This window comes from Giraffa tippelskirchi, chromosome 13 (genome assembly GCF_054371585.1).
Source record: "Giraffa tippelskirchi isolate mGirTip1 chromosome 13, T2T-mGirTip1v1.2.pri, whole genome shotgun sequence".
Classification (NCBI taxonomy): Eukaryota; Metazoa; Chordata; class Mammalia; order Artiodactyla; family Giraffidae; genus Giraffa; species Giraffa tippelskirchi.
The window spans coordinates 37878931-37906813 of record NC_137287.1 but is presented as its reverse complement, the minus strand read 5'-3'; the positions used below and the strand labels follow the sequence as shown (position 1 = coordinate 37906813).

Here is a 27883-nt window from a genome sequence, read left to right as displayed (position 1 = left end):
AGCAGGTTAAGTCAGGGCCCAAGCTGATCAAGAGGATGGGCTCTCCGCCGCTGGCAGTGAGATGTCACTTCCCAAGACGCACTCTCCTCCATGAGCTAATGCACGCAAACATTTACTTTGTAAATTTGTACATCTTCACTAAGTGGGGCTTCCTTGGTGGCTCAGATGGTAAAAAAGTTCACCTACAATGCAGGAGACCAATCCCTGGGGGGAAGATCCCCTGAAGAAGGGAATGGCAACCCACTTCAGTATTTTTGCCTAGAAAATTTCATGGACAGAGGAGCCTGGTGGGCTACAGTCCATGGGGTCGCATAGTCAGACACGACTGAGCAACTAACACACTTCGCTACACGAACAGAATCAAATGTCTGAACCTGTTTTTGGTGACTGAACTAACTCCACAGTTACATCTTTGGTGAAAAATTAATTCCTTCTTTCATTAAAAAGGCTAGAGAGAAAAAAGGTAGCAGAAACATTTTTTTCCTCTTTCGCTTTTGAAATTTGAAAGTGTTTAAGATGTTTTCTATTTGTGGGGAAAACCAAGTCTTTGGATATTATGATTTATAATTCAAGCTACTTAAGAAATAAAGAATGTATAGAATGTGATATTTTTTACCCCAGGACAAGTTCACCTCTGATCCACACCCAGCGTACAGCCAGGGTTTATTCTGAATTCACTTTTCCTCACCTATGCCTTCCATGCACATTTCTACCAGTTTGTGCTAAGTTGCTTCAGTCGTGTCTGACTCTTTGCAATCCCATGGAGTGTAACCTGCCAGGCTCCTCTGTCCATGGGATTCTCCAAGCAAGAATACTGGAGTGGATTGCCAGGCCCTTCTCCAGGGATCAAACCCAAGTCTCATAGGACTCCTGTGTTGGCAGGCGGGTGCCACCCAGGAAGCCTTGTTTGGCGGCAATGAGCACTTAAGAAATAGGTCAGCATTTCCTTTATTACTATTTCCTGCACTTTACATCATCCTTTCTTTTCTTAGGGAGAGAACACACACACCCCCCAGAGCCATATGTTACAGTAACTCTAAGCAGAGAAAAGGCACATGTGGAACCTGTCCGTGTCAGTTCAGTAAAAAGAAATAAGAACTATAAGCACTGAAAAGGAAAGGATTTTAAATTTATATGAATCTGTACCAAGAAAATCTAAAGACTGGGTGAGTTTTAAACATCACAACAAATAAGCATTCAGTTAAGAGACCTGTTACACAGAAAAATAACTTTATCAGTTTTAAAGTGTCATATGAAGTGGTCAAGAATCCGCCTGAAACGCAAGAGAAGGTCTGCATTGCAGGAGACGTGTTTTCAATCCCAGGGTCTGGAAAGATCCCCTGGAGAAAGAAATGGCAACCCACTCCAGTATTCTTGCCTGGAGAATTCCACGGACAGAGGAGCCCGGTGGGCTACAGTCCATGGGGTCGCAAAGAGTCGGACACAACTGAGCACACACATGCACATGAAATTAAATACACACTCACCACACAATCTAGTAATTCAACTCTGATGGATTTAACCAAGAGAAATGGAATTATGTGTCCATGAAAGACCTGTGAATGTTCATAGAGGCTTTACTCATCACAGCCAAAGACTAAGAACAACCCAAACAGCCATCAGCTGATGAGTGGGGCTTTTTAATTGTGGTAGATCCATCCATACAAGGACTATTACTTAGCCATAAAAAGGAACACACTTTGGATTTATGCAACAACATGGATGAATCTTTTTTTTTAAGTTACTTATTTATTTGGGTGGCACTGGGTCTTAGTTGCTGCATGAGAACTCAGCAGCATATGGGATCTAGTTCCCTGATCAGGGATTGAATTCAGGCCCCCTGCATTGGGAGCTCAGAGTCTTAGCCACTGGACCACCAGAAAAGTCCCTGGATGAAATCTTAAAAGTGTTATTCTAAGCAAAAGAAACTTGTCCATTAAACTATGGCATACACTAGATTCTGTGATGCATCCTGATTTGAGGGATGTCTGGAAAATGCACCTCTCAGCATCACGATAAGTAGTAGGACAAAACTGGAAACAATCTGAATTTCCAACAAGGGAGATTTCCTGGACAAGTCATAGTACACCCCTGTGATAAAAGTTTACAGTCATTTAAAATGATGATATAGATGTATATAAAGATTAATAGTGGAAAGATGTTCATGACCTATTAGGTGAACAAGTAAGTTATAAAACAACATGCTTACTGTGACATCATTTTGTTGAAAGATAATTATTGGTATGTATGCCTGAACTGAAAAGGTCTAAAAGCTTTGTACTGAGAGGTTCACAGTGGCCATCTCTGGGTGGTAAGCATTTTTTTAATCTTTTGTTTGCTTTTCTGTCTTTTTTGAAGGCAGACCACAAACATGTTTCATTTTTGTTATTACAAATATGTAAGTATAAGATATCCACCCACCTGGTCATCTAAGTGCAAGTCTTCAAATGTCACACAACTCCTTAAAGATGCAATACTGACAGGAGGAAAAAGAAACATGAAACCATCTAACAGCTCAGGCAGAACACCGTTACACAAATCATGGTCATTCGTTTCAGATATCACGTCCTTACAAATAAGAATATGTAAATTAAAGAGATGCACGGGAAATCTAAATAAAATAGCAGAAGTAGAAAACCCATATTGGATGACATCAATTTTAACCAAGAAAAAAAATCACTGCTTGTACCTCAGGATGTGAAGGAGTTACAGTCTTATAAAGAGGTCACTTCAGGTAATGGGTGTTATATAATTCTTTGTTTTTATCTTTTCATTCCATTTTTCATATAAAATTAGTTTAATAGAGGCAAAAAATTAAGACTTTCCAGAACCACATTTAGCATTCCATAGGTCTCTAACATTACTCTCGAAAAACATTCCATGTAGAAACAGCCAACAGACAGCACTCTTTCCGCATCTTCTCTACACTCCTTACTTCACAGTTTTGTTTTTCTATAACAAAAAACAAACAGCAAATGTCACACAGAAATGCCTATGCAATAGGGAAATGGAGCAAGAAGTCTCTTTCATCTCTGTGTGTGCTTTTTTTTTTTTTTCCCCTATTTTCTGGTTAAAGAAAACATTTGCAAGTTCATAAAAACAAGGAACTAAAATTAGATAGACGAGAACTGAACCTTGACTCACAGTAGGGAAAACATTATTTTTAAACTGCGAAATATTTATAGGCCTGTGTTCTATGGAAAAGGAAGACAGGCGTGCTAATGTATGTCGACGGAACAGCCCGGGGCCAGGACAGGAGGCTCAGGAAAAGAAAATACTTTCACTGTGTGTTTATATTCCAGGGGCCACTGGCACTTCACGTATTTTTTTTTTTTTTCATGGAATACAAATTAGAACCAATAATTGCAGAGTATTTGAGAACCCTGTTTCAATTAACATTAAAGAAAATGCTGTAAACAGCTCACAGCCCACTGTGGAACCATCTTCACCTCCTCCTGTTGCCATCCTTGGGACCGAGAGTGCTCCCCAGCTCCGGAAGAACTAGCTTTGCTCTAGACACTTCATCATCCCTACAGGACAACCAATACTTTCCAGAGCTCCCGACAAAAGTTTAAGAAATATGTTTGTTACACAGGTTTTTTTTTTAAAAAAAAGAAAAAGAGACAGAGGTGAAATCTAAGACACTTAGCAGGTGACTATGAAGGAATATATCTCTTACACATTAAAACCACATTCATTGTGACATTCATAGCACCATTCAAAACCTTCAAGAGTGCTTTACCTCTCACCACATCAAGTCTAAATGTCTTCCTTCATTCATTTACACCCACGGGGTCAGTGGCAGAGCACCTGCAGTGAGCCCCCATCCAGAGGGGGAGGAGGGTGGCTTGTCTGCAGGGGCCAGAGGGTCAGAGCTGATGCCAGGGGCGAGGAGAGTGGGGGAGGGGGAGGTCCTTCCAATCTGCGGGCTGAGGAGAGGGGCGGACTGCACAGAGGACCTGCCCTTTGAAAAAACTCAACCAGTGAGGGTGCAGGCTCAAGGCAGAAAGAACTGTTGTTCTTTCAGGTCTAGGGGACTGGATCCATTTGGGGGAAATGAAGAGAAGACATGCAAAGTCTGAGTTGGTTGCATGATCCAGTTTCACAAGTTTCTCCTAAGAGCAAGCACCTAAATTTTCATCTTAAAAACACTGTGTTTTCACTGAAGTCACAGCCTTAATGCTGTGCATCCCTAAGGGCCATTTTCTTTCTTCAGGCCCCACCTCCAACTGTTCTCAACAACAGAAGCCTGATATTCTTTGGGGGATCTCCCATTTGTTCCGGAAAGATACCCCTGGCCCCAGTTGATGAAGCAAGTTAAGTCCAGGCCAACAGGGTCTCACTTCCCTTCTGGTGACTGGTAAGATCATGGACATGGTCCTGCTTTGTCCAAAGGGACCTGAGGGAGGTCTGCTTGGGGACACCAAGGAAAAGTTTCATTGCTAATAAAACAAGACATGCATGTGAGGGAAAGGCCCTCTTCTTTGATGGATGTCATGTGTCACCTGGAATGTCTGCAACCACCTTGTGCCATGAGGGAAGACATCTCCCACACAGCAGGGATGGCAGACAGCAAAGACAGACAGCACCTGGGCTCTTGAAAATATCATCAAACCTCTGACTTAAGCAACCCTGGAACTGTCACACTTCTTCTTCCATGAGATTTTTAAAAAATTCCTCTATTTCTAGCTACTTTTAGTTGAAGTTAAGTGAAGTGAAAGTCACTCAGTTGTGTCCGACTCTTTTGCAGCCCTATGGACTATATAGTCTATGGGGTTCTCCAGGCCAGAATACTGGAGTGGGTAGCTGTTTCCTTCTCCAGGGGCTCTTCCCAACCCAGGGATCAAACCCAGGTCTCCTGCATAAAGAATCACAGATTCTTTACCAGCTGAGCCATGAGGGAAGCCTAACTTTTAGTTAGGTCTTCATTAGTTCACACACTATTAATTTGAAACCATCTTCATTTTACTTGTAAGCTTTTCTACATATGTTTGCCTCCCTTATGAAGTAGGGAGTTTTCTATTTTATGCTGAAGCTTTGTTTTATTTTGCAGCATCTCCTCTTCTTTACAGAAAGCACAAGGTAAGAGCTCTGGCAGCCCCTTACACAGTTCAGGGAAGGCATTCAATCTGGTGGACATAAGTGTTTCAGGTCCTGGTAAGAGGTACACACTGTGATTCCTCCATGGCTATGTAAAGCGTCACATGCTATAAGATCCTTCACTCTACACTACCCTCCTTAGCAATCTTGTTCCTATTAACTAGGCCCCTACATATCTTGAGTTCATGGAGGAAATGCCCTGGGCAGTAGTTAAAAATATTCTAACCCCTAGAAAAATACACTATATTCCCCAATGTAAACTCAACACATTGGCACTGAGCTTATAGACCAGTCTCATGACCAGCATGAATCAGTCATCTTAAACTTCTACAACTCAGAATGCTGATGGAAATGAAGGTTCCGAATGACTGAAATGGTGAACCAGATACCCCTGGAGCCCATGGATTCCTCCCAGGACTGCTAGCTCTCCCAAGAGGCTGCAGCAGCACTATCCACCTCATCCCCCTCTACTGTGCAGAGATGAGCTACAAAACCTCTCTACTCGTGGGCATCATAATCCAGCTGCCCTACAGGGCATTCCAAGCCGTGCAAAAGGGCAACTTCTCAGGGGGAGCAATCAACACACCTTGAGGCGGTGACACCACTTCCCAGGGTCGGGGGCCAAGGTGGCACTGGAGCATCTGCCCACCCCACCTTCTAAGCAAAGGGCCTCCACCTTTACCCTAGTCACTACGGAGGTGACCCTTGCCTCCTCCTCTGTCCCTAAGGAGGAAGAGTCATTTTCTGATTAGAAACTCACTTTTCTCTTCTTCTGCCCTGAACAGGACTGATGCTTGGTAACACTGACAAGTTCACATACTCTTTCTTGTTTTAACTACGTAAAAACAAATACAAACGAACTATGAACCAATGACCATGTTTGGGAGCTGAGCTCTTTCGGCGGCCAATGTTTTTTTGGAAAAGCGTTCTATATTAAGGCCATGCTGTGGGAACGCTGCACAGTAGTCCGCATCCCCAGCTAGAAGGACAGCTAACGGGAGTGTCCAGGCGGCACAGGAGGCCCCCGGCTCACTCGACCCATGAAACCGGAGGGGAAGCCTGATTCTACCACGCTGTATTTACACAATTTGGATTCATTCGAACAAGAAAGTTCCTAGAGCTGTTTAGGGCTTCTTTTTTTTTGGTCAATATTTAAATAGCACTTTTTTTTTAAAGCTTGCCCTAGATACCAACTGGAAGTTGCTGAATTCAGTGCCAGCCCAGAGGGGACAGTTCAAACCCATATGTTTATCAGAAAGAAAAGACCTCTAAACACGTGTCATCTACATTATCCTTTCCCTAATACCACAATACTAGTCCAGCTCACAGGGAACAAAGTCATGATTTCAATCAGGACCCCTCATTCATCACTACCTATTCCAGCTTGGCTGTCAACCTGGAGGATGTTTGCTGAGACATCCGATTGCCAGATGTGACTCATAACACAGTCCTTCTTACAAGTTTCTCATTTTAAAAAGTTGCAGAGGTTTGTCCAAAAGCTAAACATAGAGTTCCTCTATGACCCAGCAATTCCACTCTTAGGCATATACCCAAAAGAACTGAAAACATGTGCTCAAAAAATAGAAGGTTCATAGCAGCACTATTCACTGGAGTCAAAAGGTGGAAATAGCCCAAATGTCCATCAGCAGATGAGTGGATAAACAAAATGTGGTCCATCCACAGAGTGGAGTATTCAGCCACAGAAAGGAACGAAGTTCTGATACATGCTACAACACGGATGAACCTGGAAATTATTATGCTACGTCAAAGAAGCCAGAAACAAAGGCCACAGATGGTCCATTCACATGAAGTATCCAGCATAGGCAAGTGCATGGAGATGAAAAGTAGACTGGATGCTTGTCAGGTGCTGGGGAGAGAGGGGCATGGGGAGCAACTGCTTCATGGATCTGAGGTTTTCATCTGGAGCCATGAACACGCACTAGAGTTGGAGGTGATGGTTGTGCAACACAATGAATACACAAAATGCCACTGAATTGTCAACTTAATTTTATGTGATGTGAATTTCATACCAATTTTTTTTTAAAGTGAACAGAATATCAGAAAACTGTAGGATTACAGCAAGGGGGTGGGTGGCAGAACAGAGCCCTAGAACGTTCTCGTGGTGCAGGAAGTCTGGCATCAGTTTACAAAAGCAGCAGGGGCAGCATCACAAGGCTTGGGAGCCAGTCAGCTTTACATAAATCCCAAGTCCCTACCCAAGGACTTTCCATGACAGTCTTACAACAATTATCGTTATGAAATGTCGACCCCCTCCTCCCAGGCTCTGGGCAAGCAGCTCAGGATGCCCCATGGAGAAGCATGAACTGAGCTCTTGATCTGTGGAAAATACCTTTTTCTCTACCTGTAAAAGGGGACAAACGAGTTCAAGTGCTGCGCCAATGGTCTTAAATCAGCCACAATATTAACGAATGTCTCTTTGGAGAGATGAACGCACCTTCTGCCCACTAGACACAAAATCACTACCCACAGTGACTACGCCCTCATCCTGCTCCACTCATTCGCGCAGCCCCCCACTGTGTGTGAGCACCCGGAGCTCACGGCAGGAGAGAGGCATCAGCAAAGGGCAGGCGGGCGCCAAAGACGAAAGGTAAGCTCCACCCAGGTATGAGGGAAGTCTGTAACCAACATTACCATCGACTGCATGGGTTTCATCGCTGATGAAACAGGTTGTGGGGAGGGGAGCAGGGTGAAAACCAACATCTACTGAACGCCTACCACACACCAGGCACTCTTACATGCACGATGGCACTGGACTGATTGAAGCTAGAACCTCTCAGGTCAGAGGACACACTTCCCTAAAGAGAAAACCAGTGCTCAGATGGCATATGATAGCACACTGACTACCTGGACAGTTAAAACGCTGACAACTCGTCCTCCTACAGATGGAGTCTACCTTAGTTTTTAACCTCAGAGAACAACCTTACTGAACCAGAGGGCAGAGACATGGGAACATAACCTGAGGAGTGAGATATGAGCACGGATCAGGTAACTTTGGGGTTGCCTGGGCCTGCGCTGGGTACCTGGGCCCTGGCCAGGCCCTTTGGGAAGAACAGACCATTCTAAAACAAACCACCATAGATGAACCTATACTAAAGGCCAGACGACTAAATCTGGGGTATGCAAACCCAGGCACATCTTCAGCTTAAACCAAAAAGGAAGAAACAAGGCCTCTCCTTCCTTGGAAGTGGATTCGAGGACACCTGACACACACAACTGCTATGCAAGGAGCTATTCTTACCAAATGTTTCTTGGGAAAGTCTGCAAAGTACTTTCTCAAAATTCTGGTAAATCTCAACAACAATCAACACTTCCCAAATTTGACGGTCACATTTTACCTTTACAATACAACCAGTTATAGAATTAACGGTTAATGAATTCTAATGAGTTCATTATTAGTTATAGAATCTAGTCTATAATTCCCATTTTCTATTTCTACACACTCAAAAGAAATCTACTTCAGTCTTGTGGAAAACATGCTCCATTTATGAAGGCACAGATTTGATTCAAATTTCCCTTTCTCCTCCCCTTTAAAAATATACTAAAAATAACTGTCATAACATCTTACTCATCCTGAACTCTGTACCTGGCAACTTATTCAGAATATAGCTGACAACCAAAAAAATCACACAAAGATGGAACTCAGTCTTTTTAATCAAAGTATATCTGCAGGGTTAATGAGTTTGGTTATTTGGGGTTTTTTTAATGGAATAAAATGAAAACCAGGACCAAATCTGTCACAGGAAAGCATACTGATAGCTACATTAGCTGATAGCAAGAGAGCAAGCAGAAAAAGTATTTAAAAACATAAGAACTGGAAAAACAGAACAATCTTAGTTTATCTACAGTAAAAAGCAAAAATTCCTATTTTTATAGGCAAAATGCTGTATCAATAAAAGCCAAACAACAAGCAATAAAAATAACTGAGTCAACAAGAAAATTAAATTTTATTTGGTATATTTCATTTTTATGAAGATTAAAAAAAGTATTTCATACATTTCAGAAACATAAAACCAAACATTTAAACTGCTTAAAACAGGAAAACATCTGACTGACTATAGAGGAAAATCCTCAACTCTTCAAAACACTCGACAAATTCCAAAAGATTTACTATATTTGATATTTATATCTAACAACATATCAAATGAGGCTGGTTTCAAAGTCAACCACATGCTACTCCCAAAGCTGTCTATTCGGTAACTGGCTGGGAGAAAGGAAGAGCATCAGAGAATTTAAAATTTAGTAAACCCAAATCAAGCTTAGAAAAGAGGAGAGCTGTTTAAAAAAAAAAAAAACACACACTAAGCTCATTACGTGAAGCATTTACATTAAATTATGTTTCAGCAATAAATCTCATTTAATCATCTTTCAGGAAAACTTTAAACACTAGTGAAAATGAAATAGCTAAATTTTAGTCAAGTTATATTATTAAATAATAGAAGATACTTTTATCTTTTCTATTTGTATTCAGTTTGACTGTTGATTTCAAAAAAGGAATCACTTTTCCATCAACTGATGAATGGATAAACAAAATGTGGTCTTATCCATACAATGGAATATTATATGACCAAATAAGGGGATGAATTAATGACACAGGTACAAGTGAACCCTGAACAATATGCTCAGTGAAAGAAGTCAGACACAAAAGGCCGCATATTGCATAATTTCTTGCGTATGAAATGTCCAGAATAGGTAAATCCACAGAGACGGAAAGTAGACTAGTAGTTGCCAGGGGCTGGGAGGTTTAGGGGGCAAATGGGGATTGAGTGCTAATTTGTGCAGAGGTTCATGTGGGAGTGATAAAAATGTTCCAGGGACTTCCCGGGCAGTCCAGTGGTTAAGAACCCATGCTTCTGGAGCTTCTCTGGTGGCTCAGTGGTAAAGAAGAACAGGAGACACAGATTTGAGCCCTGATCAAGGAAGATCCTACATGCCGCAGAGCAGCTAAGCCCAATGTGCCACAACTATTGAGCCTGTAATCTGGAGCCCACGTGCTGCAACTACTGAAGCCTATGAGCCCTAAAGCCCGTGCTCGACAACAAGACAAGCCACCACAATGAGAAGCCCATGTACTGCAACTAGAGAAAAGCCCGAGCAGGAACAATAACCCAGCACGGCCAAAAATAAAAATAAATAAATAATTAAAAAAAAATAATAATCCATCCTTCCATTGCAGGGAGCACAGGTCTAATTCCTGGTTGGTAAACTAAGAGTTCTCATGCTGCAAAGCACTGTCAAAAAATAAATTAAAAAAAAAAAGTTCTAAGATTGATTATGGTGATGGTTGCACATATCTGTGAATATACTAAAAAAAATCACTGAATTGCATACTTTAAACGAGTGAATAGTATGGCACAGTATATGAATTATACGTCCAAAAAAGCTGTTATTTAAAAAAAAGAAAGGCTCAAAATCATCCACCCTAAGAACTTCGTTCATATTCCTTGTTCAGGAAAGTTCCACACACCATAAGCAATGTTGTTGAAAGAAACAGGAACCTTATTGCAAACTGGAACGCCTCCAGAGCAGTATATGGAGCTGGAAATTTAATAGCTACTAAATAAAGCAACATCATGACTGGAGCTATGAAAGCAAACATTTCCATTTGAACTTCAAATGGCTGAGGGACAAAGTTGTTATCTTAGGATCGTGGGCTCTAAGAGTGTTCATAAATCACCATTTCTTTCAGGAGCCAGAAAGAACACAGGGTTAATTAAGTTATTCCAGCCAAGAAAGTCACTATGAAATGTGTGTGAGAGACCAGAAAAGTCCTTTGAGATGTTTTGCTTGCATGGTAGTTCCACAAGTTTTTAACCTCCTGCAATGACTGACACACTGAGTCAGGCGCTTTAGTCAGTAGAAAACTTATGACTCCAGCAGGCTGTGAATAACAGCTTCTCTAAGGGAAGCTACAGTTTCACAGGTTGGGTCTTTGTTGAGGTGAAATTCTCTTTCAGGTCGGATGACACACGTACCCAGAGTCAACGCTAACTTTCAGGACAGAGTAGTACAGTGTTTTTCCTTTTTACTTTGTTTCACCAACCATTCAGATCACAGAAAATGTCATATTTCTTTCCGTGAGCTGCTTTGCAAGGCTTTGCTATTTTGTAAGAGAGATAAGAAAACCATTCAAATCTTTTATAAATCCTTTATAATGAAATCCAAGGGTTTCCTTTTATCACTGTGACCTGTGATTTCTAATTAAGAGGCCTAAGGTAGACTCTTCCTGGGTGTATTAATTTGGGGCCTACTGAAGTCACAGTAATTACAAAGTATATAGGATCTTGGCACCCTAAATATACAGTCAGCTGATCCAGGAACCCACTTCGGGAGCAAGTGAGTCTTTTATTAATGGAATAATCGGTAAGCACATTATTAACCCAGTATTTGCTCTGTTCTATTAGGGAGAAACTTGCCAACACAAGTGAAATTCATCTTACTGGCAACTAACCTTCCAATCTCTCTCCCGAATAATGTTCGAACAGGAACTGAAGCACATTCTTTTACTATTATTTAATCACTTCACATTTTCTCCAAGCCATTTCCAAAGAATGTCTCAAATTTTCAAAATCAAATTGGGTTCCTCTAATGATACCCTGCTTTATACAACAATTGTGATCCAAAAAAAAAAAAATGTGTAAATTACACTTCTATAACTCAATCTTTATTTACTTATATTTGAAGGAAGTAAAGAATCCTTTAGAACATTAAGAATTTCACCATGCCCTGCAATTTAGTGGTTAGGTAAATCTGAGTTTCCATATGCTAAATTTATCTAAATGAGGGTTCATAGTTTAAACAAGTGGATGAAGAAGAAACCAGTTCCTCATATGAAGAATGTGTACTGTGTTCCAATCACAGAAGCTCAGTTGTTCTTAAAGAATGGTGGGGAATTTAAAGCACATTTAGTTCAAACTTTACGCTTTACAAACAGGAGGAAACTGAGAACCAGAGAGATTATTTTCCTGAAAGTGCTTATCTAGTTAGTGGAGAAAACATTTTAAGATGAAAAGCTAATTTACTAAACAAATTTATTTTTTGAAATAATAAGATAATTCAATAAACATACTTTTCTTTCAGAAACACTCCCCTCTCCTGGTTTTAGACAGCTCATTCACAAAATAAAAATTAATGACCATAAGAAGCATTTCTCATGGAGAAGATAATTCATTTATGAAGTTACAGAATGCAGTGTGACCCACACTTGTGATGTTAACACTTGATGATAGGGCAAAACTAACTAAATTCACATGCAATAGTCTCTTCCACTTAAAATGTCAAAGCCTTAATGGGATATTGTATGTTGATATCCATAAACAAGAAAATAAAATCACCTGCATGTGGGTTTTCTTCCTCTCTACAAACTACATGGTAAAAAACCAAAGTTGATATTTCCCACACGATTCAAACACAAATATAAACGATCCAAAAGCTTCTTTCAGTAGCACATTTTTCCTTGGAAGGAAAAAAAGTGAATAGAATTTAATAGTATTACATAAAAATCCTGGAAATTATGCACAAAGATTATGCTGGAGCTTTGCCCAAAAAAGGATATGCTGACTTTCCATGTGCATAAATGATAATCGAATAAGAATTTTAAGGAGCTACAGTATTATTAAAGATAAATATACTTAGTGAAATCTCTGTCTTAAAAAGCTTAATAATTATTCCCTAAACTAAGCCATTCAACCCCACATTTCCTGGGCCCTGAATAAACACTTGGGTTTTCAATCCTCTGCGCTCCTGCTTGGCAGCCTTCCCCATGGACCCGGGAGCCCAGGACTGCCCCCACTCCCCACCTGCGGGCTGGTCCACACTCCCAGGCACTCTCCCATCTTGTCCTCTAGGGCCTTTAGAGACCCTGCTCACAGCCTCTACTTAATTAACCACACAGCTATTCCTGGAAGGCCAGTTGCTGCCTTCTCTCCACCTTCCATGCAGATGTCTGGGGCGTGGTTTTGCACACATGTCTGATGCTGGGAGAAGGCAATGGCACCCCACCCCGGTACTCTTGCCTGGAAAATCCCATGGATGGAGGAGCCTGGTGGGCTGCAGTCCATGGGGTCGCTAGGAGTCGGAGAGGACTGAGCGACTTCACTTTCACTTTTCAGTTTTCACTTTCATGCATTGGAGAAGGAAATGGCAACCCACTCCGGTGTTCTTGCCTGGAGAATCCCAGGGACGGCGGAGCCTGGTGGGCTGCCGTCTATGGGGTCGCGCAGAGTCGGACACAACTGAAGCGACTTAGCAGCAGTAGCAGCTGATGCTGGGAAAGATTGAGGGCAGGAGGAGAAAGGGGTAACAGAGGATGAGACAAGTGGATGGCATCACCGACTCGATGGATATGAGTTTGAGCAAACTCAGATTGTGAAGGACAGGAAAGCCTGGTGTGCTACAGTCCATGGGGTTGCAACGAGTCGGATACAACTTAGTGACTGAACAACAACACCCATCTTCATTCATTCATTTGTTCATGTCACAAATATTGAGCCTCTGCTGTACACCAGTTATATTTCCGGCACCAGGAATACAGCAGTAAATAAAATACGCAAAAATTCCTGCTCTCAAGGCATATTCAAGCTCGGTGGATACAGATCAGAAGTCAGATGCACATTACTACACAGCATGGAAAGGTGAGTGGCGGGGCATCGTTCCAGAAGTCACCATTCAGAACAAGGGGCAGGGGAAGGGAATTCCTGGAGCTGGGCCTCCCAGAACTTTCCACAGCTGTCCTGGGAGATGGGGCTTGAGGGGCAGGGGGCATGAGCTTCAGTCTGCAAACAGGTGACCTACATTTTGGTCTAGGATTCCTTTCATTTTCTTGTTCTTTATCCTTATTTACCAACATTTGAGGGCACCTGTCCTTCAACAAGCATTAGTGGGAAGATACGGGAGACAGAAAGCTGTGTTGCTCTGTAATTGTCAATTGTGAGAATGTAAATTAAAGCTTCTGAGGAGCTTGAAGAAGCACAAACCATTTGTTCAGAAGTGCTCTTTCTCCATATAAACATGCATATACTATTAATTTTCTTTTCAAAAAGGGAGAGGGTAAAGCTTAGCTCAGTCTCACTCAACAAAAATACCAGACAAACAGAAATAATAAGATTTTCATGCCTATAATTTCTCTAATCCATAAAAACGTTATGAGGTAAGTACAAGAGCTCTCAGACACTGCCAGTTTGTATGAAAAGGACTCAGGGGCTAACTCAAAAGGGTTTTCCCAGGGGGCCAAGAAGGGACAATTTGAGCATCCAAAAAAAAAAAGATATCTGTAATGGAGTGAAATACACCAAAGAAGCTAAAATCCAAGAGTTTACATTAATTCTTGAAAAAAAAGCCACCAGTCCTCTTCAGAGGATGTTAAGAAACCAAGTCAGCCTGAAAACTGGTGGACAACGGGAAGGAATCAAGCAAATGAAACATAACCTTCTAAATATACACAGATTCCAAGATCCTAGGATTTCACAATGGTTGAGATAATAACATGCCTGAAAACATTGTGTGAACAGGAAAGAGCTGAAGGAAGAAAGGTATAGCTGTTTTTCTGTTGCTGCTGCTGCTAAGAAAATGTTCCCCACTTTCAGTAGTGCTAGTTAGTGAATCTAATCTCTACTGAGTACTATGTGCCAAGTACATTTCTAAGTACTTAATATTATTTTCTCCTTTAATCCTTACAACAATTCTGTGAAGCAGGTACCAGTGTTTTCTAATACAGTCCTTTGGGAATAAATATTGGCTCCACCATTTGGTAACTTCTCTAGCTGGATGACCACCAAAGGTTACTTAACCTTTAACCTCTCAGTACTTCAGTTCCCACACCTATAAGGAGATGGTAAGTCTCCCTACCTCCGGGCCTTTTTGTAATAAGATCAGCAAGTTTAGACAGTATTTGTTTAGGTGATTATTTGATTCGTATCTATTTTGCCTTCTAGGCTGTAGGCTTTTAAGAGGGCACCGTGTTCTATCTCCAGAATCTAGTCCAGCCATTGCAAATAGTTAAAAAAAAAAAGTCACTGGATGTTTATTGAATAAATAAATGAGTTTACAGCAGAACACAGCAGAGCTGAATAACTAACTGGTACAAATCTCATCCAATATCTCCAGAGTCCCAGAGGTGAAGATTTTCCCATAATTTCTCAACTATCAAGGGTCATGTTGCCTTAAGTACCTCTAAGCTCTGGGGACAAGAAGCAGCCCAAGAACAATACTGCCTGAACTCCCTCGAGCTCTCAGTAATGAAGCTGCCAAACTTGGCAGCTACAGTTTAACTAGGGCAAGTTATCCATGTTTTTGTATTTTGGACACTTGCCCTTTTTCATTCAAGAAACTGTCACAATCACAGTCCCTGGTGTGTTCTCGGTTTCAGTACCCAATTACACAAGAGGTGCACCAAGTAGAGGGCAGGAAAAAACACGCCACTGAGTGCAATATGGAACGTGATTCCTCAGGCAGAAGAGTTGGTTATTGTTTACTGAAGACCTTTTGCAGTCATGTCACTATGCTAATAAGTGCTTTATTTGAATGATCAGCTCATTCATAGTCTCCCAACAGGTCTCTGACAGAGGCACTGTCGTTCCTGGCTTCCTTGGGTTCCAAGGTTCAGAACTGAGAACTGATTCCAAATGTATGGGAAACCAAAACCCACGCACCGACCGCTATACTATTCCGCCAAAGAGGGAGCTCGACAAAAATAAATCAAGAAACAAAGCTGACGTTCTTTATCCTGACCTCTAAACACCAGCAGCAGGGACTTGGCAGAGTCACAAAGGATTTTTTTTTTTTTTGAGAAAAAGGAAATGCATGAACTGAAGTCACTTGCTACTTCCACAATAAATGTCACACGTCCATCCTAATTCCAACATGAACTCTGCCATCTACATGAGAATGTGTCCAGGGAGTAGGTACAAACTCTCACTCTTCCTTTCTTATCACTCAGGGAAGCAGTTCTCAAAGGGCGGTGTGCAGACCCCCAGGGGTCCCTAAGACTTCTGCAGGGCATCTGTGAGGCCGAAACTATTTTCCTACTAAGACATGATTTGCCTTTCTCCGTGTTGACATTGGGCTTCCCAGATGGTGCTAGTGGTAAAGAACCCCGCTGCCAATACAGGAAACACAAGAGACACAGGTTAGATCCCTGGGTGGGAAAGATCCCTGGCTGGAGAAGGGCGTGGCAACCCACTCCAGCATTCTTGCCTGGAGAATTCCATGGACAGAGGAGCCTGAAGGGCTTCACTCCAAAGGGTCGCAAAGAGTCAGACACAATTGAGTGACTCAGCACACACGCACGTGTTGATATTGGCCTTGATGATTCAAAAGCAAACGTGATGATACAAAGCCGACATTCTTCATCCTGACCCCTAAAGAGACTGCTGGTGCCTGACCATGAATCTGGGCAGTAGCACCAAACTCTCCTGGTCATTAACCAGCTCTGTCGCACCACACACTTCTAGAAGGAAAAAACAGTCATTTGCACTTAAGAATGTCCCCTGATAAAGCAGTAAAATCGAATAATCATGTTAAATGTTGAGTGTGTTCTGCGGGATGAGGTTGGAATGCACCTACAACTCTGCCCTAAGAACCAATGTGACCAGTTGTTCCCAAAAGCATCTATGCTCCTGTTTGGGCTGCTTTTTTAATAGCACATCATTTATACTTGACGCACAGACTCTGGTCATTCACTTGAGTATCTGGCAGACTGTTCCTAAGAAATGAACAAAATAAGTCTGTCCCTTCAACAAAAACAACTGAAGAGTATTTGTTGCCAAGGATGCAACTCAAACTTTCAAGGGAAAACCAGGATTTTGGAACACTTTTATCCGCCACTGTGAAGCTGACATCGTCCTAATATTTAAAGACTTTATGTCGACATCTGGAAGATCTGCATAACTCAAGAAACCGTGATGTTCTAAATGACCAACGCATGATGTTACAAAGTCACACTTAGGTAAAAGTTCATTCAAAAATCCAAAAGGGTTTTGACAGCAGACAAAAAACTGATTAGATATTGCAACTAACCGTCAATAAACACTACTTCTTGGGTGTTTGTACAGTACCAAAGAAACATATCCACAACTGTCTAAATGGCTATTAAAATGCTCCTCCACTTTCCAACTATATATCTCTGTAGAGTCAGATTTTCCACACATTCTTCAACATACTGCAACAGACAATGCCAAAGCAGTTAAGAAAATCCAGCTGACAGGCTTAAAAATGGCTCATATGGTAAATTTTTGTTATGTTGTATGTAATGACCATATTCTCACAATATCAAAATCTAAACAGAAATACCAATACTGAAATCACCAATCAGCAGAGAGATGAAAATTTAGGCCCATGTGCATACAACACAGAAAATTCACTGTGTTCTTCTTTTCAAGATTATCATTCCACAGCAAAGTCCACAGGAGACACTGACATAGGTATGCAGGGTATAGGGTATAGGTAGAAACACAATTATTTGAAGGGTGGTTAGTAGATGAAAACCCTGAAATTTCTTTACCTATTGTATTTGCTTCTTTTCAATTTTTTCCTTTCTTAGTTATCCTGCCTGAAAAGATTACTCTCCTCCCTTCATTCCACCTGCAATTCAGCAAACCATATTCTTAACTTTCTTTGCCAGAGGCGAATTTACTCAAAAGCTGGTCCTCAGGATCAACAGCTGTGTGCTCCTTCTGGAAGCCATATAATTTGGTCTGAAGGAGTCTGAATAAACTGTCATCAGGGGCTGCTTGAGCACCAACTCCACAGCTGTTTGCTGTCTCCAATCCCAGATGTCAAGTCAGATTTTCTGCTTCATCTTTGACTCCTTGCTACTTCAGAGGCTGTTGGCTACGTGCATGAGAGTCTGCTCAAGGAAGCAGGCAAGCATGGAGTTTCTATTCAACACAACTTAAGAGGGGACACCGAGAGGTCAGCCATGGGCAAGCTCTACAGTGGCAAGTTGTTGTTGTTCAGTCACTAAGTTGTGTCCAACTCTCTGTGACCCCATGGCCTACACCAGACTTCCCTGCCCTTAACTATCTCCTGGAGTTTGCTCAATCTCACGTCCATTGAGTCAGTCAGGCCATCCAACCATCCCATCCTCTGTCACCCCCTTCTCCTCCTGTCCTCAATCTTTCCCGGCATCAGGGTCTTTTTCAATGAGTGGCAAGGGGTATGAGCTAGGCTAGGGACAAGCTATCAAGTGAAGCCAGGGGTGCAAGCAAACTGCACCCCGAACTAGTACATAGCCAAGGATCCTAGCTGTAGCTGGCAGGGAACCAGGAGCCCAGACTCCCAGTTTGGGACAGCTGCTGGCAGAGGCTGAAGTGCTGAGTGTCTCTGCCCACTGTCCGATTGAGGGGAGACCCTAGACAGGGTCTAGATAGGCACTCTCCCAAGTGACAGCAGCACATGGTGCAGGAGTCAGTCACTGAAGTGGCCAGTGGGTGACCATCTCTCCCATGTACATCAAAAGGTCTTTCCCTGAGCTGCTCCACAAGTCCAAAGCTTGGTTTAGAGGGAAAGTCTTATTTTGTTTAGCTTATAACAATGCAATATTTTTGATATTCCCTCTATAAATACACAACTGTTGGTGTAGATTTAGGGTGACTGAGCACCTTTGTTTTATCTCCCTAGATCAATAGTTAAGGAGGGAAAATAAGATGTCTGTAGGTATTTTCTGAGTTTCACTTCCTTTGTGACTCTCTGCCTATGAGAGGAAAAGTTGTAACAACTGACAGTACTCATCTTTTTCGCTTGTGGCCCAAGACAGAACACAACAGCCAGTATCCTCTTGGGCCCAGTGCTGCTGCTGCTACTGCTAAGTCGCTTCAGTTGTGTCCGACTCTGTGTGACCCCATAGACGGCAGCCCACCAGGCTCCCCGGTTCCTGGGATTCTCCAGGCAAGAGCACTGGAGCGGGTTGCCATTTCCTTCTCCAATGCATGAAAGTGAAAAGTGAAAGTGAAGTCACTCAGTCATGTCTGACTCTTCTTGACCCCATGGACTGCAGCCCACCAGGCTCCTCTGTCCATGGGATTTTCCAGGCAAGAGTACTGGAGTGGGGTGCCACTGCCTTCTCCACTTGGGCCCAGTGGTATGTCCCAAACGGAGTGGAAGGACCCTTCTTCCCATCACTCAAACATTTCTTCCGAATTTTTAATAATAATTGCCCCTCACTTTCTGGAGCATTTTCAAATCCTAGTCTTCTGCTGAAAATTCTTTCAACCTTCTCTCTCAGTGACTGGCCACCCTCTCTAAAACACAGACACACACACATAGACATACTCTCCATAGTCTCCTTCCTGCTTTATGTCTTCTCCTTAGAACTGAACACAAAACAAACTATCTTTTACTTTTACAAAGAAGAAATTTTTGTGTTTTGTTCACTGCTGTATCCACAGCTCCTAGAAATGTGCCCCAAACAAAATGTTGAATGAATGAATGGACAAGCCAGGGCTTCCTGGCCTATTTCATATTCTACAACTTGATCCTGCACTTTCCATTTACACCACAGATTTTTCAAAGGCCTCTCACCCATTCCTGATGCCAAACAATCCCCACATCAATTCCAGAAACCTGAAAAGCCTCTCAAACAATCAAACCCCCGCCTGCCCCCGTCCTCTGTTTAAATGTGGCTGTGGGTCCAATCCAGTTGATCTGACTACTGCTCACATCGGTCACCTCATCTCCATTGCCATTCTTGTTACCTTGGTCCAGGCCACAAGGATTTACTGGAATGGCTCACTAATCTCCAACCCACATTTCCTAGAACTGAAAGAGTAAACTTTCTAAAACTGCAAGTCAGAGCACCTAACCTTCCTGCCTAAAGCCCATCATGGCCCCCCATTACCTGTAAGACTGAACCCAAACTCCTTCCCAGGTAATCACAGCTGCCCTTGTCCTGATGAACTACTTAAACTGCCCAGTCTGCCAAGAAATGTAACCCCAAGCCTTTGCCCAGGCTTCCCTGGTGGCTCAGACGGTAAAAGAATCTGCCTGCGCTGTGGCAGATCTGGGTTCAATCCCTGGGTTGGGAAGATCCCCTGGAGGAGGGCATGGCAACCCACTCCAGTATTCTTGCCTGGAGAATCCCATGGACAGAGCCTGGCGGGCTGCAGTCCATGAGGTCGCAAAGAGTCGGACACAACTGAGCAACTAAGCACAGCACAGCAAGCCTTTGCCCACGCTTCCCCCACTGCACTGAATGTTCTTTAATCCCCTCGAGAGCCACTGCTTGACCTCAAGACCCACCCCGGGTGCATGCACCTCTCTATCACATTCCCAACTCTGTGGACTCGAAGAACGTTTACAATCTGCAAGCTCACCCAGGTCAGGAACTATCATGACTCCACCTGTGTGTCCACAGGGCCAGGTGACATGAGAGAACTTAAAGATGTTTGAGGGGTGAGTGACAGTGCAGAAATAACGACAGTCCACTTTCCACAAAGCCCATTCAGACAGACTACAGAGCAGCAGCTTCCTCCCACACTGCCAGGCTAGCGCTGGAACCCCAGTTTACTCCACGGATCTTCATTTCTACAGAGTCCTCAACTGGGTATTTTTAGCCCCAGTATCAGAAAAGGGGACGAGAGGAAAAGCTAGCACTCAGCATTGCATAGAGAAGAATGCCTGCCACAAAACCAAAGATGGGCTAAAAGGAATCTTATGTATATAACCTTAACTCCTTTTGTGGGAAGGATCTTCTACAAACTATGCTAACATCTCAGCTGAATAGATTTGTATAGCATCAGGAGAAGTGAACTATGCAGTTTAAGAAAAAAAAAGGTCAGGAAGTTGTGTAGACATCCTCTATCACTGGGGTCCTGTCCAGAGGGTTTCAAAATGAGCTGAATAAAGCAAAAATCATGGTCTCAGGGAAACTGTTAAAGAAGAGAATATTATATTTTAAAAACTCACCAGTTTGGCTAAGGCTTCTATCTTTCCCCATCCTCCATCCAGTGCTAAAATCTTCCCTTATAAATATACAGTGTACACAAATTTAAAGAAGAAATTAATTTACCAAATTTACACTATGTGGGTTTTTAAAAATTCACTCTAGCTTTTTTTTGGGGGGGGGGCGTGGTGTCAGTGTCTTTGAGACCTTTGATCTGTAAGTTAAAAATAAAATTACACATAAATAAACAAAAATGGGTACTGCCAAAGAGTCAAACACCTGGCAATTTCCAGACATAATGATTACATCTGTCTTTAGTTTTGAAATTCAAGTAATACACTGTTCAGAGAATCACTTACAAAATTGCTATCATCGTCATACTTAATCTAACATAGCACAGTGCTGCTCCATTCTCTGGAATCTGTCCCATAATCCCTGAGGATAGAGAGGGGACACTTAGATCCTAAAGGTACCAAAATGTCAAGCAAGGGTTGCATCCATACCCCACTCCACTGGCATCTCCAAACTCCAGAGCAGGGGCCACCGTCCTACAGATGAAGACACTTGCCACAGTAACTGCAGTTTCTGACCTCATCAATGTAGCACTGCAAGCTCTCTGCTGGCGTTAAGTCTGACTCTGTGTCTGACTCTGTGCAACCCCATGGACTGTAGCCCACCAGGCTCCTCTGTCCATGGGATTCTCCAGGCAAGAATACTGGAGTGGGTTGCCATGCCCTCCTCCAAGGGATCTTCCCTACCCAGGGATTGAACCTGTGTATCTTGTGTCTCCTGTATTGGCAGGGGGGTTCTTTACCACCTGGGAAGCCCTCTTCCCTGGTCTACAGCACTGCTAATAATGCTGTGCAAAACTAACACAAAGGAGAGGCAGAGAGAAATTTGAGGAGGACAAAAGGAGAGAAAGTATTTAGCAGAAAGCAGACACAAAGCTCTCTAGGCAGAGAGAATTATCAGGTGAAAATATTCTTCTATTCTGCCCACAAATTCCTCAACTGTTAGCAAAATTAACAGAACAAAGAAAGATCAGGATAAGGATAAAGTACCCTCACCAGATAACAAATAAGTAAATGATATGGAGAACAAAGGAAATATCAACTGAGCACACAGGCGGTGTGACAATCCATCCAGGCCCTCAAACTCAACCACTTACACTGCAGATTTACACCATTACTTCTCCTGTCTCTGGTTTAAGATGTTACTTCTCCTTCTGAGTACTCCCTTTCCAGGGAGTACTCCCAACGTGGGGTACCACAAAACACAATACAGCTTTACAAATGTTGGCTTTTAAAGATCAATGTTATTGTCTCTACATACTTCCAAAAATAGATGTTCCCCTTAACATGAAGACTTTAGTAAAACAGAAGGATTTTTTTTAAAAAAGGAGGGGAGAGGATGTTAGTTATTTAGAATTCTTACTTTTGATCCCAGTTACTTATAAGTCATCACTTCCCAGACCTCAAAGATTTTTGCCCTAAGTGAAAAAAAGAAAATTAAAAGAAGCAGCTTGGTGAAAAAACAAGAATAGCAGTAAGGAACTTAAGACAGGGAAAATCTGAGGAGCTGGGGGAAGAGGTCTAAAGACTGCTCTGGGTATATGTCCCACTTTCAAATCACCTGGTGGTTTGAGAAGTTCAACATTCTAAAATGCTTCTGTCTATAAGGTAAGACAAATACCATGATTAGAAACCATAATGAAATAAATGAAAGTTGAAAGCTGAAAATGCAAATATTTAAAAAAAGAGACCTAGGCAAAAGGCAGTGTGCACTCGGGGGTACATAATTTCATCTAATTCTCAAGGGTCCTGCAGGACTTAACCAACTTCTTTATTCCAGCAAAGTGAGGCCTAGAGAGGAGAACGGCATAGAAAAATGCTTTGATGGGGCTTAAGGGCAACCTAATGGATCACAAAGGCAATTTCTCATGGTGCTTCCAAGTTCTGATCACTGAAGGACTCAGATCCCCTCACACTCATTGGACCTGCCCCAGCATCTCAGAAACATTAACAGCCGGCTGGCAGGCAACACATTTTCAAAGTTCTCCTTCCTTCTAAAGGTGTCATCTAGGTCAGCACTGTCACAGTGAACAGACCTGTGATATCTGACTCACCGGGGGAAAAGTCCCACTGGCCCTGGGAGACAACTGATCTGCCTCCAGATACTGATACTGGAAAGAGATTGTTTTGTTTTTCCAACACAAACGGGATAGGGGAGGGAGATGATGAGGCAAAGAAATGCACATACCTTTCAACTGGTCAGCAACAACACTTTGGCCAAGGCGTTCGGTAACTTTTCCATCCTCCATTTCGTACCGGTCATCTAGGTATTTTGCGGTGGCCTCGGAAATGTGAACCTTGCCAGCCACTCCCAGCTGCTCCATGAGATTGGCCAAGTTCACATCATTGGACCATACATCAAATTTAAACCTCCTCATGCCCAAGATGCCACACAGGACGGTCCCCGTGTGAACCCCAACGCGCATGTTCACCATCTCTTTCTTCTCTTGGCAGAACTGCTCAATGGCTCTTATCATGCCCAACCCCATCTCGATGCAGCAGTAGGCATGGTCGGCCCTTGGCTCAGGACACCCAGCCACACAGTAGTAGCAGTCTCCCAGGGTGCTGATTTTCTCACATTTGGTCTCCTCGCACAACTGGTCGAAGCGGCCAAACAGATCGTTGAGGAGACCCACCAGGGCATGGGCAGACTTATTGGCACTCATCTTGGTGAAGCCTACGATATCTGCAAATAAAATACTGACTTCTTCGATCTGCTGCATCTTAAACGGGCGGAAGGCAATAGGAGCTTTCTGGATGGAAGACTTCTTCTTCCTGTTCTTGGGGCTGGAGGTGGTGTGCCTTTTGACAGAATTCTCGCTCTCCTCGTCCCCCTGTTTCATCAAGTCATCAGCTATGATTCTTGGCATCACAGAATGAATCATCCTCTCTTTCAGGGCTTTTTCCACTTCCAGATCCTTTCCGTGCATAATAGACTGGCCCACCTTGAGGAAGGTGCTCCTGGATCTCACCTGGGACATGATGAACAGGTGGATCCCGATGGCGTGAATGCAGAGGTGGAGCAGGGCCCGGCTCAGCAGCTCCCAGTGCAGGGCCTCCGCTCCAGATGAGGGAAAGCAGGCTTCGTCTTGGAAGTGATAGCCAAAGGTCTCAAAAAGAACAGAATAGGCCACTCCCAAAATCAAACTCAAGTACAAAGGTAAGTGCATGACGGTGTAGAGCAAAAAGAGCACTTCGATGCACATGGAAAAGCTCCCCACTTGAGATAAGCAAGTGTCTGTGGGCCTGGCGGCCCGAGTATGATTGAAGCTGTCAACTCGTCCTGAGAGGGGCGTCAAAACCTGAAACTGGGCACCCAGGGTTAGGGCGAACACCAAGAGGGTGAGAACCAACGAAGTCCACACGTAATGGCGGGCGTACAACTTGGTGAAGGTAAACAGAAAAAAGCCCACACACACCACGAGGAAGCACAGAGCAGGGGCTACCATGACAATTAGTTTCGATTTCATGTGGACCCCAAAATAGATGCTCCAGAGAAGGCAGGCGAAGCCGATGTAGAAGAGCGCATACCGGAAGCGGCGCTGGGTCTGCGGGAAGCAACGCTCCATGCAAGCCTCCTCCAGGTTTACGGAGTCGAACTTGGGGTCCCACCACCGGCTGGAGGCCCGTTCGAATAGCTGGGGCAGCTTCTTCCTCCTGCGCAGACGGCCTCCGGCGCCCATTCTCCGGGGGACCCCTCCGGAGTCCCCGGAGCTGCTGCAGCTGGAGGAGATGCTGTACTTGCAGTGCTTCGGGTGGCTGTTGGAGGACGGCTGCTTGGGGTTGATCCTGACCCGCACGCTGTTGCTGTCTCCGCTGGAATCACAGCTCACCTCGGTGCTGTGATGCTGCAGCAGCTGCTGGTGGGGCGGGGAAGCCATGTTGCCGAGCTCGGAACCCTGCTGGCCGGGGTCACGGGGACCTGTCGGCGAGACAGCCAGAGTCAGCCCGGGGTCTGTTCCTGCAAGAACGCGCACCTGAGGGCAACCAGCCCTACCCGCTTCCTCAGCGGGGGCCCCGGCGGTCTACTGGGAAAGCCACCGTCTGCTCACGACGACTGGGGAATGTCTGAGCGCCGCTCCACCGTTCCCCCTCGAGGCCGACCGCAGCCACCGGGCCAGACCGGGAGCACCCGGGGGTCCGCGAGCGGCCGCCCCCGCGCCCGTCCAGCGCCGCCCGAGCCCGCAGCGCGTTTCCTCCGCGCGCACTCGCCTGCTCCGCCGCCCGCTCCTGAGGGAAGTCCAGCCGAGCCTTCTCACGCCGCGGGCCGCTCTAGCAAACACAGCTCTCCCGGCTGCGGCCGCCGGCCCCTCATGCTGCGCACGGAGCTGCGCCTCAGCCGCGTCAAGGCCGGCGGCCGGACCCCCGCCCCCGCCCCGCGCTCGGCGGCCCCGCGAGCGGCGGGCGGGCGGGCGGCGAGGCCCGGCGCCCCGCGCGAGTTTGCGGAGCCCGCGGCGCTGCGGCTGTCCCCGTCGGCGCGGCCCGTCTAGCGGGGCCTGACCCGGCCGCGACGCCCCTCTCGGCCTCCGGGGCCGACGCGGCGGGCGGGGATGCCTCGCGCCCCAGAGCCGCCGGGCGGCGAGCGCAGGGCGCGGCGGTCGCGGGCCCCTCAGCCGGCGGCCCGTGCGCGGCGCTGCCGCAGAGCCCGCTCCCGCGACGCCGACCCGGGACGCCCGCCCGCCGCCTGGGGCCGCCTCCTGAGCTAGAGATGCCGCCCCGGCCGCGGCCGCCGCCGAGCCCCGCGCTGCCGCTGCCTCATGTCGGAAGAGCCGCCGCCGCCGCCGCCGCCGCCACCATCATCTCCGGCCCCCTCCCCCTCCCGCTGTCACTGACAGACTCGCGCCCGCGCCGCCCCTCGCCCCGCCGCAGCGCGCACGCGCGGCCCGCGCACGCCGCCGCCGGGTCCGGGGCACGCGCACGATGCGCGCGCCGGGAGGACAGGCCTGCGGGACAGGGGCGGGCCGTGTGCTGAGGCCCCGCCCTCCGCCCTGCGCCCGGGGCCGCGTCGCGCCCTGGCCTCGGGCTGCTGGCGATGCGGGGGCTGCGGACGCCGCTGAGAGACCGTTGTTCCTCGCAGGTCGGCCCGCAGACCCGCTCAGGGAAACCTGAGGGCATCTGCTAGTTAACGAACTGCTGAGGTGCGATGTTTGGGAAGTGAAAATGTTTGCCCTCACGCTCAGCACACCTTGTTTATAAATGGAAGTTTGCAACTATTGCCTGTGCCTGAAGGGAGGCTTCCCTTTCTTCATAAGCAATGAGCAAGTATCACTTGGGACTCGAGCCCCTCCCTCCCTGAGCGTGTTTGGGGCGACCATCGCGGTGCAGTTCGAGCCCCAGCCTCTTCTGGCCCATCCGGACAGACTCCCAGTAGGCCGTGGTTGACCCTGGAAAGTGGTGCCACTGAGACCCAGCTTCTGCAGCCCCAGGGAGGGCTTCCCCAGGGAAGGAAACCCTTTCCCGTCCTTGGGTCGTCTCCCCCTCCCCCTGGACAACTGTTTTTCCCTTTCCACAGAGGAAGTTTTCAAAGCAACAGTGACCTGGTGAGCACTGTCTGCAAGGTGAAATACAGCCCTCTGCCCTCCAGGGCACCAGTCCTGACTTTGTCATCCACACACCTCACAGTACCTCCTGCCAGTCAGCAGGGTCTGCGACCACATTGCCTCACCAGGTTTCACTGCTAAATTAGAAAATAAAGTAAAATGCCGTTTGTCTGTATGGTGGAATATTATTCAGCCATGAAAAGGGAGGGGTGGGCTGATTCACTGCTGTAACCTGGGTGAATCTTGAAAACATGATGCTAAGTGAAAAAAGCCAATCAGGAAAGACTTCATATTGTACAATTGCAGTGTATGAGATGTCCAGAATAGGCAAATCCAAAGAGACAGAAAGCAGATTAGTGATTGCTGGGGACTGGTGGTGATGAGAATGTTCCCGAACTACAAGGAGGTGGCAGTCGCACAATACTGTGAAAGTACTCAATGCCACTGAATTGTACACTTTGAAATGGTTCAAATGGTAGATTTTATCTTATGTGTATTTTATCACAATAAAGGAAAAAGAAAAACAAAAGGAACACAGTAACTTTGCTGTGATATTTCTACAAAGAGTGAGTAACCATCTAATCATGAGAAAACATGAGACAGACCCCAATTGAAAAGTGTTTCTCCCAAGGTATTGACCAGTACACATATAAAGAGTCAACGTCATGAAACACAAAAATACACTGTCACAAATCACAGAAAACTAAGGGATACAACAACTCAATGGGATGTAGGATCCTGATTTGGAACCCAGAACAGAAAATGCCGTTTTAGGAAAACTTGAATAAGGTCTGTAGTTTGGTTAATGGCATTGAGTTGTGAGATGTTGATTTCCTAGTTTGGATCATTGTACTAATATGACTGCATGTGTGTGTGCTCAGTCGCTTCCAACTCTTTGCGATCCTGTGGACTGTAGCCTACCAGGCTCATCTGTCCATGGAACTCTATGCAAGAATACTGGAGTGGGTTGCCATGCCCTCCTCTGGGGGATCTTCCCAACCTAGGGGTTGAACCTGCATCTTCTGAGTCTCCTGCACTGCAGGCGGATTCTTAACTGCTAAGCCACCAGGGAAGCCACTAGTTTAATTAGGTACCATGGTAACATTAGGGGAAGCTTGGGTGTAGGGTATAGGAGAACTCCAGTACTTTTTGCAACTTTAAAATTATTTCAAAAATAAAAGTCATAAAAAGTTAAAAATAAACATAAAACCTTTATTGAGCTTTAATGATGTGCCAGGCACTCTCACATATTCCATTTTTTGCAGATGAAAGAAATT

General features: G+C 44.9%; 1 protein-coding gene and 1 long non-coding RNA gene across 4 annotated transcripts in view; one reads left to right on the top strand and one right to left on the bottom strand.

The window, feature by feature from the left end:
• The window catches only part of ADCY9 (adenylate cyclase 9), a 103140-nt gene extending 77209 nt beyond the window's left edge, over positions 1-25931 (bottom strand). Inside the window, exons 1-3 of one of the 3 annotated variants that reach the window (XM_081554915.1) lie at positions 25810-25887; positions 25279-25447; positions 23255-24988 (exon numbers count right to left, since the gene is read on the bottom strand). In XM_081554915.1, the coding sequence (XP_081411041.1) occupies positions 23255-24947 (1693 nt within the window). In that variant the 5' untranslated portion in view covers positions 24948-24988; positions 25279-25447; positions 25810-25887. Of the gene's footprint in view, positions 1-23254; positions 24989-25278 lie in introns of all 3 variants that reach the window. The other 2 variants (XM_081554914.1, XM_081554913.1) reach the window with 2 other exon arrangements.
• Positions 25932-26056: 125 nt separating this feature from the next.
• Positions 26057-26779, top strand: LOC145531731 (uncharacterized). Its single transcript, XR_014072696.1, has 2 exons — positions 26057-26324; positions 26579-26779. It is a non-coding gene; the product is annotated as an uncharacterized LOC145531731 (long non-coding RNA).
• Positions 26780-27883: the final 1104 nt, after the last annotated feature.